This window comes from Grampus griseus, assembly GCF_964374135.1.
Source record: "Grampus griseus genome assembly, chromosome: 4".
Classification (NCBI taxonomy): Eukaryota; Metazoa; Chordata; class Mammalia; order Artiodactyla; family Delphinidae; genus Grampus; species Grampus griseus.
The window spans coordinates 108603981-108618466 of record NC_138997.1 but is presented as its reverse complement, the minus strand read 5'-3'; the positions used below and the strand labels follow the sequence as shown (position 1 = coordinate 108618466).

The 14486-nt window shown below is 38.4% G+C and overlaps 1 protein-coding gene across 1 annotated transcript in view; it reads left to right on the top strand.

Annotated features, from left to right (window-relative positions):
• CENPE (centromere protein E) overlaps positions 1-10952 on the top strand; it is a gene marked incomplete at both ends in the record, with an annotated part of 73312 nt that extends 62360 nt beyond the window's left edge. Inside the window, 5 exons of the mRNA XM_082653349.1 lie at positions 2467-2579; positions 4015-4112; positions 6040-6223; positions 7859-8145; positions 10858-10952. Of these exons, the coding sequence (XP_082509475.1) occupies positions 2467-2579; positions 4015-4112; positions 6040-6223; positions 7859-8145; positions 10858-10952 (777 nt within the window). The remainder of the gene's footprint in view (positions 1-2466; positions 2580-4014; positions 4113-6039; positions 6224-7858; positions 8146-10857) is intronic.
• Positions 10953-14486: the final 3534 nt, after the last annotated feature.

Here is a 14486-nt window from a genome sequence, read left to right as displayed (position 1 = left end):
ATATCATAAATGGATAATTGTTTTTGGAGGTCTTTGAATTTTTAAAACAGTATATAGACAAATAGATCAATGGAATAGAATAGAGGGCACAGAAATAGACCCACACAAATATAGTCAACTGATCTTTGACAAAAGAGCAAAGGCAATTCAGTGGTTCAGTGGAAAAGGATAATCTTATCAACTAATGGTGCTGGACCAATTGCACATTCACAAGCGAAAAAACAAGGCTTGACACAGACCTTACACCTTTCACAAAAATTAACTCAATTGATCATAAACGTAAATATAAAACACAGAACTAGGAAACTCCTAGAAGATGACATAGGAGAAAAACTAGCAGACCTTGGGTTTGGTGATGACTTTTTTAGACACAACACCAAGAACACGATCCGTGAAAGAAAAAATTGCTAAGTTGGACTTCATTTAAATTAAAAACATTTGCCCTGTGAAAGTCAAACCATAGATTGGGAGAAGAATGTTTGCAAAACATATCTGATAAAGGACTGTTATCCAGAATATACAAAGAACTCTTAAAACTAAATATAAGAGAGCAAACAACCTGATTAAAAAACAGGCCACAGGACTTCCCTGGTGACCCAGTGGTTGAGAGTCCGCCTGCCGATGCAGGGGACACGGGTTCGTGCCCCGGTCCGGGAAGATCCCACATGCCGTGGAGCGGCTGGGCCCGTGAGCCATGGCTGCTGGGCCTGCGTGTCCGGAGCCTGTGCTCCGCAACGGGAGAGGCAGCGACAGTGAGAGGCCCGCGTACCCGCAAAAAACAAAACAAAACAAAAACAAACAAACAAAAAACAGGCCACAAATCTGAATAGACACCCCACCAAAGAAGACAGACACATGGCAAATAAACATAAGAAAAGATGCTCAACATCATGTTATTACAGAATTGAAAATCAAAATGACAAGAGTAACACTACACACCTTTGGTATCTCAAAATACCGTAACAGCCAAAATTCAGAACACTGACAACACTTATTGCTGATGGGGATGTAGAGCAACAGGAACACTCAGTCATCATGGCAGGATGCAAATAGTACAGCTACTTCGGAGGAAAGTTTGGCAGTTTCTTGGGAAACTGACACCACTTCAGCCAGACACACGCCCAGGGAGTCCCTGATACCAGTGTCTGGTCCAGAAGGCCTGGGTATTGAACTGGTGCTCTGACTGAGCAAACAGTGGCTTCATCTGACCCAGTCATCAACCTCCTTAAGCTGAGCATCTGTCATTTTTAGACGCTTTGCATCTTTTTAGTCTTTGCTAGTCATTGTGTGTGTACAGATGTTTTGATGGGGGTTGGAGTGGGAAAGCCTAGAGGAATAGAGAGCTCTCTGGGTTCCTAATTTAGATGGGTTTATTTTTGTATTCAGTATTTAATAGTATTCCACTGTGTGGCTGTGGTACAGCAATAAAAAGAGCAATTTATTCAGCAGTAATAAGAAGTGAGCTCTCAAGCCACAGAAAGACGTGGAGGAATTTTAAATGCATATTGTTCATTAAAATAAACCAATCCGAAAAGGCTACATACTGGATGATTCCAGCCATATGACATTCTGGAAAAGGCAAAACTAGGGAAACAGTAAAAAGTTCAGGCATTGCCAACAGTTTAAGGGGAGGGAGGGAAGGATGGATAGGTGGATGCAGGGGGTTTTTAGGGCAGTGAAACTACTCTGTATGATAGAGTAATGATGAACACATGTCATTATACAAGTGTTAAAACCCATAGAATATACAATACAAACAATAAACCCTGATGTAAACTATGAACTTGAGTTAATAGTAATGTATCAATATTGGCTCATCATTTGTAACAACTATACCACATTAATATGTTTTATAACAGGAGAGTTGGGGCAGGGGGAGGGCACAGTTTATGGGAACTCTGTGTACTCTCTGCTCAGTTTTTCCATAAGCCTAAAATTACTTTGAAAATGAAATCTATTCATTAAAGAAAAAGATTTATATATGGATTTTTTTTCCTCTGAGTAGAAAGTAGATATATCACTGGATTGAACCATCTTTGACTACAAAATATCCTCAACTATGCTACATAATACTTTGTGCCTTAAATTCAGTTCCAGTTTGATATTTATATTGCTGTTCTGACGTCGTTTTCTTTCATTTTCCTGATTAACCTTCGTCTGCCCATTTCATTGTTTTCAACCTTTGTTTCATTTGTTTAGGTAGATTGTTTTTAAATTGGGAAAAAAATTGTTCTAAGAAACAAAAGTCATATGTTCTCTAAGTATGTATTAGCTTCCAAGAGCTTCAGATTATACTTCACATCATATATCTATTTGTTATTCATTTCAGTGTTCATTTGTGCCTTCCCTGCTTTTTATATATTTGAAGATTGCTGTTTTAAAATGTTTCTCCCAGATCAAGGCAGTTAACAACTCTTCAGAACTGCTCTAAAATTATTTTATTTTTCTTTTCTCTAAAAAATTTAGGACAAAGTTGCTTTAGGAGCTAAGCCCTATAAAGAAGAAATTGAGGAGCTCAAAACGAAGCTGGTGAAAATAGACCTAGAGAAGATGAAAAACGCCAAGGATTTTGAAAAGGAGTATGTCTTTGCCTCAATTGAACATGACTTTAAAAGCTTAAATTTCCTTTCAAAACTATCTAACTTTCTTTGCGTTAACTTTTTTAAATATGTGAAAATATTGTTATTGCTTTTTAAAAAAATAAATACAAACATTCACAGATTTTAAATCTATTAAATTCTCATTACATATGCAAAGTTTTTAAAATAAGCACAATTCTGATTACTAACACACTATGTCTTTGGATGCTTCTTGCTCAATCATATTTAAATAGCTTTAAAATATCCTTTTTATGCTTGAAAGTAAATGTTAAGAACCTGTGGTGTATTTAGCAGTTTGACTAAGGTCTCTGTTGGTTCTCTTAATTTTATTTGTTCTTCCCATTGTATTTTTATGAAAAAGTTGTATTTCCTTTTAAATTATAATACTTAATGCCCAAGAGCATAGCCTCTTTTTATTGATTTATTTATATATAGTACTATATATGTAATAACGTGCCTCAAGTTCTTTGTGGTATAGCATAATGAAAAGGACATTAGCCAGTGTCAGGGAAACTAAATTAGAAATGTGTTGCCTCTAATGAATATCTCACCTTACACAAGCTGTTTAATCTCTCTGGGCCTCACATTCGTAATCAATGAAAGGATAGGTTTATATTAAAGGATTTCTTAAGATCCCTTCTGGCTCCTAACACTTTTAATTCTTCCTATAAATCTTTAATAAATATTTAATGATGATATCTAATTTTGCCTAAAATGTAGCACTCTGAATCTTCATTCGTTCTAACCAGGCTTCTGGTGATAAGAAGTGAAACTTAGGTCTATTAAGATCTTCATTATAAAAAGCAATTCTACTTATAGAATCGAATCAGCAGATACTGTCAGCCTCTAAGAAAAGCAGAGTATCATTGCTGATTTATCATTGCTGATTAATCCTTAAGCAAACAGTTCACAAAATGTCTCTACCAGGGAACAATGAGTAGAATTTGACCTTTGACTGTATCACCTTAGACCAGAGCTGCAGCCAGGGTTTGCTTTCCTGACAATGTAGAAAGGAAGCTGCTTTTTGCTTTCATGCTCTGGTAATTGTTGTACCTTCAAGGTATTTCTAGGACCTCATGGTAACAGACCAATTATTTATTTTATGGTGCCCCCAGATATAATTTTACACAATATCCGGTTAATAGCTATTGGGCTTCCAGAAATTTTAAAAGAATTGATTTCTCAATGTTAAAAAAAAATTGCTGCTGCAACCAAACAGAATACTTCCAATTTGGTGGTGTTATAGCTGTGAGGTGCATGATACCAGGAGGGTATCATGAGGGCTCATCTACTGCTACCAGGACATTGTGTTTATGTGATGTGTCTTATTAGAAAATTCTTGACAGCAGTTGTGTTTATTCCTTCATTAAAAATTAGTTTCTGGGCTTTTACATATTTCTATTGTTCTTAATAGAATCACTTCGACAAAAGCCACCGTGGAATATCAAAAAGAAGTTATAAGGCTATTGAGAGAAAATCTTAGAAGAAATCAACAGGCCCAAGATACCTCAAGTAAGTAGAAAATGCTGATATTTCCCAATCTTTCCATTTTACTTCAATACACTTACATATTTTGAAGACTGCTATTACAGGTATGATAGTCAAAAATAAAGCTAAGTTAATCACTGATTTAGAAAGAACTTTTTATTTTTTTAGTTTTTTGGCTGCGTTGGGTCTTTGTTGCTGCATGCAGGTTTTTCTCTGGTTGCAGTACGCAGGCTACTCATGGCAGTGGTTTCTCTTGCTGTGGAGCACAGGCTCTAGGCGCACGGGCTTCAGTAGTTGTGGCATGTGGGCTCAGTAGCTGTGACTCACAGGCTCTAGAGCGCAGGCTCAGTAGTTGTGGTGCACAGGCTTAGTTGCTCCGCAGCATGTGGGATCTTCCCAGACGAGGTCTCGAACCCGTGTCCCCTGCATTGGCAGGCGGATTCTTAACCACTGTGCCACCAAGGAAGCCCCAAGAAAAAACTCTTTTTAAAATGAATTCATTGGGCTCATATTTATCCTGTGACATCTCCTTAGTTTACTGTAATCTTAACTGTCTGTCCATTATAGATTTTTAGAAAATACAAATTTTACTTTTGCATAATCAGATCTTTACCTATTGGTGAAGATATCTTCAGCACTGTAAAAGAATGACTTAACTGTCAGGGTAGAAGTACACTTCCAAATAAAAATACAAGCACATGTCTTAATAGATTGTAACCATGTGCACAGTAAAAATATTATCAGTTCACAGTAAAAATAACTAAATATTATCCTATTTGTCCTTGATACTGAAAATATAGTTGATGCATACTTGCAAACTTTTTGAAATTTATCTTAGGAACAGTCTTCAAGTTTAATGATCAAATTTCTGCATATATATCTCTCAAATTATACCTTCTTCTGTATTTCTATCTCTTATATTTCATTTGAAAAGAGAAAATGCTGAACAGTACTTGGGGCAGCTTTGTATAGTAAGACAAGCATTGAACTAGCAGTCAGGGACAGGCCTCTGAACTGATTGCTCTCACTTAAGGGCTGCGTGAAATCCTGAAGGCAATGTATATAATAAGGATCAAACTAAAAGTTGTGTGTGCAAAGCACACTGAAAATTCTAAAGGTCAAGCAAGTGTAAGATGATATTTGTGTATATTATTGTCCACTCATTTACAAAAAAGAATTAGAGATAGTGTTAAAGATGATCATAGCTCCTATCTGGAAAACTTCAAGGGATAAAAGTAGAACTGAGGATTCCTCGTTGTTACAGAAGGGTCAGGATAATTACTCTTGATTTGTAAGTGACTTTCAGGTACATATTGTCCCTGAATTCAGAAAAATTCAAAAGGAAATGGCCATTGAGTATCTTCCCCACACACACCTTCCCCCCCTTTTATAAATCGTCAATGACCCAGTGGATTATTCTATTTCATAAGCACCTCACACTTGTATGCGGTTTTATCTAAAATTTACAGAACAGTTCCTTACGTTACTTTTACACACACAGTGTAGAATACTTAATAATATATGCTCTAATATCATTCTAAGGTTTACCTTGTGAACAGCTATGTGTTGAATACTTGTGATGCACTGAATGACAGGGGTGGACCCCACACACACTGTAGGAAGAAACCCGCCAGGTGATTCTACTGCTCTAGAAGATAGATCAGTGGAGGATAGCTCTGGGGAGGATTGCCACTACTACAGTGATGGTGAACGATCTCAGCAGGAGTATGAGAGTGGAATTGGTGGGTGGAGAGAAGCAGGAGGATTCGAGAGCTGTTTAGAACTGATGACCAAATAGCCGTGTGAGGTTAAGGGAGAAGGAGGTGGGCAAGGATGACTTCCAGGGAGATGGTGGTGTATTGGTTTTTATAGTGACTTACTACCTTTCATAATGTTTTCTTTATTTGGAACTACTAAAATTATCACCTGTCTGTATTTTTGCCTCCCACAGTGGTATCAGAACATGCTGATCCTCAGCCTTCAAATAAACCCTTCACCTGTGGGGGTGGCAGTGGCATTGTACAAAGCACGAAAGCTCTTATCCTGAAGAGTGAGTATATACGGCTGGAAAAGGAAGTTTCCAAGTTAAAGCAGCAAAATGAACAGCTAATAAAGCAAAAGAATGAGCTGTTAAGGTAAGATCTGCTCACACGATATAGAAATTATACTTACGTCTCACATGTCGGGGAGGATGATATAGACCCATACATAAATAGTTTTTTGCAGTTGACAATGCTTCACACATACGGAGAAAGTAATTTTTAAGTTACATAAAATATGTCTTTTTTAAAAGGCATAAGAATATGGTAGCACCATTCCAGATGTTGGTTATCTGTCAGTTGACCTATTTTTAACTAAGCCAAGAACTAGGAAGTAAAGAAGGATCTCTGAGGGAGCAGCTTAAATACACCACAAGTCCATATACCCAAGTTAGTGAGGCTCTTACTCAAGGAGGAACCCCTTAGGTCCATTATCGTAGCCTGCTTAGTTTTACTTTAAAAACAGTTCTGACAAATTTAATTATTTGGCTTCTACCAATGACTAGAAACTTGTGCTAACCTCTACCAATGAGACGAGGAAAAAAATAGGCATTAAACAAATAATTCCACAAATAACTAATCCTTTGTAATGAGTGCTATCAAGCAAACAGCAACGACGAAAAATAGGACATTATGAAAGGGTATAACACAGAGGGATCAAACCTTATCTAGGTATGGGGAGGGGTGGTGATCAAGAGACAGACCTTTAAGACTGGATGTGAAAAATGAGTAGAAATTAGGCCAGGTGAAAGGAGAGGTGGGTAAGCCTTCTAGGCTGAGGGGACAGCATGTGCACAGGCTTTGAGTCAGGAAGGGTGACCAGCTGGTGGAACTGAAAGACATCCACTGTGGCCAGGGCATAGAGACTGAGACAGTGAAGTGCAAGATGAGATGCCAGAGGTAACTGGTCCAGGTTACACAGGCCCCAAAGGTCATTGGGAGGACGTTTGGGTGGTATCCTAAAACGCAATGGAAGGATTCATTCCACTGGAGGATTTTAAGCCAAGGCCTGCTGAGATCAGATAGCATCACAGTATAGGAGGCCCCAATTTAGGAATCTGTTTATTGTTGTCCAAGCAAAAGATAATTTTGGCATGGACTGGAATGGTGCCAATGCAGATAAAAATAAGGAAACGAATTTGAGAAGTAAGTATGAGGTTGTATCAACAGACTTGGCTCACATAAAGGAGAGAAAGGCCTCTAGGATGGTTGCCCAGGTTTCTGTCTGGAGAAATTGGATAAATGCTGGTGGCATTTCCTATGAGAAGCAAGACTGTAACTAATCCAGAAAAGTACCGTGAATTATTTCTTTTAAAATAACAAAGGTACATTAGAATCATCTACCCAGACTGATTTATCGAATTATGGCCACAAATTATCAACAGATAAACCTCTGGACAATATCACTGATTTGTTTAAAAACCTGATGTCATGCTCTGAGCTTTCTTCTCAAAACTCCATGATTTCGGAGGTTTATTACAATTACTTAAACTATACTGACCTCATTTCATTTTCTGAACTGTGGAAACAGTCCAAACAGGAAGCATTAGGTTGAAACTTAACTATAAATATGATTAAATGGTAAATTATAGGTTATGTATATTTTACCACAATTTAAAGCAGTTTTTTTTTTAACTTAAACATGAGTACGTTGCAGGAATTGCAGTCTTATGTTCTCCTTTTTTCTCCACCTCCACCCCACCCGCCCCGCCCTGACCCCTCACGTTTAAGCAATAATCAGCATCTTTACAATGAGGTCAAAACGTGGAAGGAGAGAACACTTAAAAGAGAGGCTCACAAAGAAGTAACTTGTGAGAATTCTCCAAAGTCTCCTAAAGTGACTGGAACAGCCTCTAAAAAGAGACAACATATGTCATCTCAGTGCAAGGAAAGGAATTTACAAGATCCTGTGCCAAAGGAGTCGCCAAAGTCTTGGTTTTTTGATAGCCGATCAAAGTCTTTGCCAGTACCTTCTCCGGTTCACTATTTTGATAACTCAAGTTTAGGCCTTTGCCCAGGTAGGTAAAAATACTGGTTGCTTGGAAATGGGGCGGGGGTGGGGGGCGGATAACGGTTGGAACCTCTCTTTAATGTGTGATCCCCACAGGGCAAGTGTAGACAAGAGAGGATGGCGTTGATCAGGCTCACAGCGCACAGACTTCATTGCTGTGTCTGTGAGAGAAAGTTTCTCCAAAGCACAGCTCTGAAGTGCAGTAGTCACTTTTTACCCCAAGTGAAGCCTTTTTTTTTTTTCTTCCCTTTGGTATGTAAAAATTCTACTTGTGAGTCATTGCTTAGCAAATCAAATCTGAAAATAAGATATTATTTCTTTAGAAATGCAAGAAAACAACCCCAAGTGAAGGTTGCCTCTTAAACCCTCAGCTTTCCCCTGGAATGGACAAGCAACTCTCCCAAGGCCATAAAGATACTACCTTATAAACAAAACCAGTTTTACTGAAAAAGATTTTCTTATCAATTCAATGGGCCAGTATTTCCAATAGTATTATATTCATTTTACACAAGCCAGATCATAGACTTGTATCATTTACTTATTCATTTAATCGATCAGAATTTTTTTATTTCAACTCTGTGTCACACATTAGACCCTAATGGTACATTAATAAGCAAAACCAGATATGGTCCCTGCCCTCTTAGAGCTTACAGTCTAAAGGTATAGACAGTAATCAAGTGACCAAAAAAAGTAAAATTCTAGAGTGCAAAAGGCTATGAGACTTATAATAGGTTGTTGTTTGTTAAATATTACAGAAGTCTTCCTTGAAAAAGGGAACTGAGATCTAGGAGGTTAATGTGAGTTAGCTTAACAAAGCGGGGAGGGAAAAGCATTTCAGGCAGATGGGACAGTGACAGCCGCCGTCAGGGTAGGAGGAACCACAGTCAGGGGAAGGATTGAAAGAAATATGCTGTGACCAGAGCACAAGGAACACAGCCTTCTGTGGATGTAGTCAGTGAAGCCAAAGAGAGAGCTCAGATCCAGACATGCAGGACTTTGTAGATAGTGTAAAGGAATTTAAACCTGATCCTGTAGGCATATAGAGGAAGCTGTCGGAAGACTTTAAACAATAGCAGGGGAACGTGATGACTTGTAAATTTTGAAAACATTACCTCAGATGTTAGGTAACCAACAAATCATAGGAGCAAGAGTTTGACAGTTGCCTGGGCAAGGGTGACAGCATGAACCTGGGCAGGTGCAATGGAGATGGAGAGACGTGGACAGATGGGAGAGATTTGGGGGCAAAATGAGCAGTGCTAGGTGCCTGATCGGATGGACTGGGGTGGAGTCGGGGATCGCCCCCAGCTCTGCGGAGGTGCTATACACAGAGGTGGGGAACATGTCCGGAGAAGCTCTGTAATATGGCGTTTCTCAGTCTTTGTCACCACATAGCATTTATCATGTGCCCACGTGTGTATGGCCACGGCCCTTTGTGACAGTGTATCTGCCTCTCAGAAACACCCTTGTAGAAACCTAAGCAACAAAACTGTACATTAAGAGAGGCAGCTGCCAGAGATCATTTAAAACTCTGAGCAAAGGTTACCAGGGTTTATGAGAACTCTACTTTGTGACAAAGAAGGAATCAGTCTGTTCTCGTCAACTACACGTCAAAACTGGATCACGTCAGCGCTCTGACAGTGCTGTTAGAGATATAGGAAGGAACAAGGCAATTTGGGGAAAATTTTGAACTATTCACTTCATTGAACAGTATGTAACAAACATTTGAGGACCTTCCATTAGCTAACACTTCTATGGAACTTTTGCTGTATACACACACACACACACACCATTTTAGAAGGGTCTATTCAAACACTGATAAAGTTTTATAATCACCTATTTATTGATTTTTATCTGACAGTGCCAAAGGCACATGCATAATATGAAGTAATCCAACCTCAAATAAAAATGCTTACGTTTTTTAATCAATACATGGGTCTCTCTGGTACAGTTTTTAAGTAAAATAAAAGAATAGTCTGGGGGGATATATAAATCAAGAACTGACCAATTCAGAATTAAAGGACATAGTCTCAGCTTGAATTAGTAAAATGTCAGTCTAAAAAAATTTTAATTATAAAAGGAAATTTATATTATCTCAACACCTAAGATAATTTCCAAGACCAGTTGTTCTAGATTTACCTTCATGAATATAATAATTTGAAAATAGATATTGTTTATAAACAGATGCAGTTGAAGTGCTTTTTAAAGGCTCAAAGAAAACCTTTTAAAGATGCCTAAATATTCTCTAAAATACATAGTATTTGTACAGCTCACCATTTTTTTTCCCCCTAAAAATAGGACAAAAGAAAATCTAACTGAGTTAATCTGTGTTTGGTTCACTTTGAATCTCAAATTGATGAATTCCAAATAAGACTTTATTACTTCTTGGTTTTGTGTACAATATGGTTTTTCTAACAATTCATCTTATGAGAAAATGGGGAATAAACTTCTTCAACTCTGAAACTAACACACTATTGTGAAGCAATCATACTCCAATAAAGTTCTATTAAAAAAAAAAAAAACTTCAACTCTGCTGAAGTGAAATAGTTTTTTAACAAGCAAAATAATGAACCATGTTTAAGTGCTGTGTTCCATTCTTCTTACATCTCTTCTTATATCTCTACTCCAAACATCCTTTTCACTTTAGTTGTATTTGGGATTTGTGTATGTTTTTACTAAGATTACTTTTGTTGTTGATTTTTTTTTTTTTTTCCCCTCTCAGTAGAACAAATTGCTGGAGCAGAGACTGTGGATCCCCAGCCAGGTCCTTGGCATGCCTCCTCTGGAAAAGATGTGCCCGAGTGCAAGACTCAGTAGATTACCCTCTGTCACTTTTCTGGGGGCCCAGCGTTCCATGTTTGCAAATGCCTGCGTTTATCCCTGGCAATGATGTCACAGTCCAACTTAATTTCAGTTCAGTTTTCACTTTGCCGGTAGAATTGGAAGGTGAAGGAACGGGATTCATTCCCGTTATTTAGAATGGTGATAGCAATACCTTCTTCTTGAATGTGGCAATCCTTTAGAAGTTGAATAGTTTTATTTATTTATATGTTTTGTAAAGAATAAAGTTATTGAAGGAAATTTCCAATCTTTCCACGTATACATAAAATGTATACTTTTTCATTAATGTAAAGTTATCCACATGTGACTTAGAGAATTCCAAAGCATGATTCATAAATTAATATGAAACATCATTTAATTAACAAAATTACAGACTCCCTTTTTAGTACCTTGAACATTCAATAAACGTTTGCTTAGTTCTGAATGACGGCACCATGTAATATTAACTGATGGTTTCTCGGTGGGGTACTCAGGGTATGTTTGGCTCTCTTCTCTTCTTGTTTGTTGACTTTCAGAATTTTGCTGTAAAAATACATACATGCATTCCACACTTAGGTTGTTAAGGAATAGCAAGTGATACGACCTCTTCATTTTCTAGTTTTAATCTTCCTTTTGCTGTGATAAGCTACAAAAGCTGTTCCTCACTTTTCAGTGTTTTACCAACCACCCCACTCCCTATGCAAGCACTCTGAATTGGTTGGTTTGTTATTAGACTTTGTACCCGATTGCACATTTATTCCCAAGTGGAAGAACCACATAGATTATTTTACCCTTTCACTTTAGACATGGGGAAACAGCAACCAGAGTTTCCATCAAAGTTTTCTAAACCTGGGGTCCCCACAGATACGTAAGGCGTTCTAAGGTGGGCTTCTTCATGTAGGCTGTAAAACCTCTGAAATTTAATGTTAACTTTTGTGTGTGGATTCATTTTTCTAGGGTACTAAGGTCCATACTTGCTTTTATCATACTCCCAGAGGGGTCTCTGACCCTACAAGAGGTTATGAACTACGTTTTAGAGAGTATTTGATATTTTATAGCATATAACTTTGAAAGACCACATAGAACAGCAAGATGCTTAAGGTTCAGAACAGAGTTAGTGATTTCAAGGCATTCTTAGCTCTTTGGTAAGAATATTTATTCAAAGGAAGAGATTATGAATTGCATCACAGCCATCATTCTAAAGTCTGGATTGGATATTTTCCCTTATCTTAACATACTGTTACAGGGATTCACTAGGGCTGAGGGGAAAGTGTCCTCTCCTATAATTTCCCCTGGGCCTGTTTCTCCTTTTCACCCTTACCTAAACAGAACACTATAACAGCACTGCAGGTTTGATTCTTTACGACTTCTAGTAGGTACGTTCACCTGAATAATAAAACTAGTTTAAAGGCCATTAAAAATATAATCAGTAGTCAGGTTTCCAGTCTAGCAGAACGTTGCTTAACTCTGAATTTGGATGTCCATTTCCTTCCTTGGATTTGGGAAATTTGGGGCCATTATTGATTTCTTCAAATCAGCTCTTCATCCCCGTCTCTCTTCTTCTGGTCTACTTGCTAGTGTCCCATAAGTACCTTAGTCTCCCTTCACTTTTTTCTTTCTTTTTGCTTCTCTGACTGGATAATTTCAAATGGCCTGTCTTCCACTTTGTTGATTCTTCTGCTTGATCAAGTCTGCTGTTGAACCCCTCTAGTGAACTTTTCAATTCGGTTATTATATTTTTCAGTGCCAGAATTTGTTTGGTTCTTTTTTATAGTTTCTATTTATTTGTTAATATTTTCATTTTGCTCGTGCATCATTTTCCTGATTTCATGTAGTTGTCTGCATTCTCTTGTAGATCACTGAGCTTGTTTAAAACTATTATTTTGAATTCTTTGGTAGGTAATTCTTAGATTGCCATTTCTTTGGAGTTGGTTTCTGGAGATTTATTTTGTTCCTTTGAATGGGCCATGTTTCTTTGTGTGCCTTCTGACTTTTTGCTGGGTTTTATGCATTTGAAAAAACAGCCACCTCTTCTAGCTTCATACAGGGGAGCACCATCAGTGAGCTCATTTATAGATGCTGGGGTCCTCTGAATCAACCTTTTGGTGCGATTGCAACTTCTCTGGACTTGTGTGTGTGATTTGCCAAGTTGAGAGGGTTGCCAGCGCCTTCTTCAGGAGCTCATAACCTCTTCCTCCTGGTGTCTGTCTGCAGTACTGCAGGTTCTTTGTTGCTACAGCAGGAAGCCACCCCACTGCCCATTTTTCTCATTGGCCCCCAGGCAGCCAAAGTACATCAGCACCCCAAGTCAGGCGAAACACAAACCAGTGACTTGTGCAGCCATCCAAGAAGCTGGAACACCAGACACACACTCTACTCTTCTTCCTCCCTCTCAAGGATGAAGCTTCGAGCTGGGCACGTTGTCCTGACTGTGCAGAGCCACACCAGCCTCTGATGGCACGGCAGGCTCTCTGGTGCCAAACCATGCCAGTTCCATCAGCACTCCAAGTAGGGGAGCGTGACCAGTCACTCAAGCAGCCCTCGAAAAGCTGGAACTTTGGGTGAATCTTCCACTCTCCTCTTTCCCCCTAGTCCCCATGATGGGGAAACTGAGCCAGGGGCTAAGCTGTGCTAGCCTGGGAGAGGGGTAGTAGCAGGTAAAAAATGGCTCTTCTCACCCGCTTCAGTGTGCCTGTCCTCGGCTTTGCCCTCACCCAGGGTACTGCAATTTCTTAATGGGCTTCTGAAGCTCTCACAAAAGTATTTCAGTCCATATATGGTTGTTAAGTCGGTGTCTGTTGGGGAAAGAGAGCTGGCTCTTCTGTTCCTCCATCAATGTTGGAATGTTGCTAACCTCTAATGATCTGAGTTTCAATATTGTGATGAGTGTTTGTGAAGGAATGGTAGTGAAAATCAGCAATGGAAACTTGCAAGAAGGTTAAAAAGCAGTAATATGGTCAGACAATACTAAAATGATCTGAAAAGCAAAATTAGGACCAGAGAAGACAAAATATATTTACTGTTCATAAGAAACATGTTCTTGAGCCTGGCAGAATTATTACTGAGAGCCTACAATTCATATTCAGTGAATATTAAAAGACCATCTACTATGAACTCATTGGTCTAGGCCCCAAAATGTACTTTTGGGTTGGTTTTTTTTTTTTAATTTTTAAAGGGCAATGTTTGCTATCCATTATAACTGAATATATAATAATCATTAAGTGCAAGTGTAACTTATTGTACTGATGGTTTTACATGCCGAGTCCTTCCTCACAACATCCCTGAGGTAAGTGCTATGACTATTTTAAAGATGAGAAAACTGAGATTTATAGTTAAGTGACTTAGCTAGTGAGGGAAAGACGTGGGACTTACCTTTATCCTTCTGACTTCACAGTCTTTGTTCTGAGCCACTGTGACTATTGTAAATACACTTAGCTCCAAGAGCAAAAAAGTGATCGAAAGAAGTTTATTTTTCTCACATAGGAAATCCAGAGGAGTTAGTCTAGGGCTGTTGTCTTGAGGCTGTCTTCA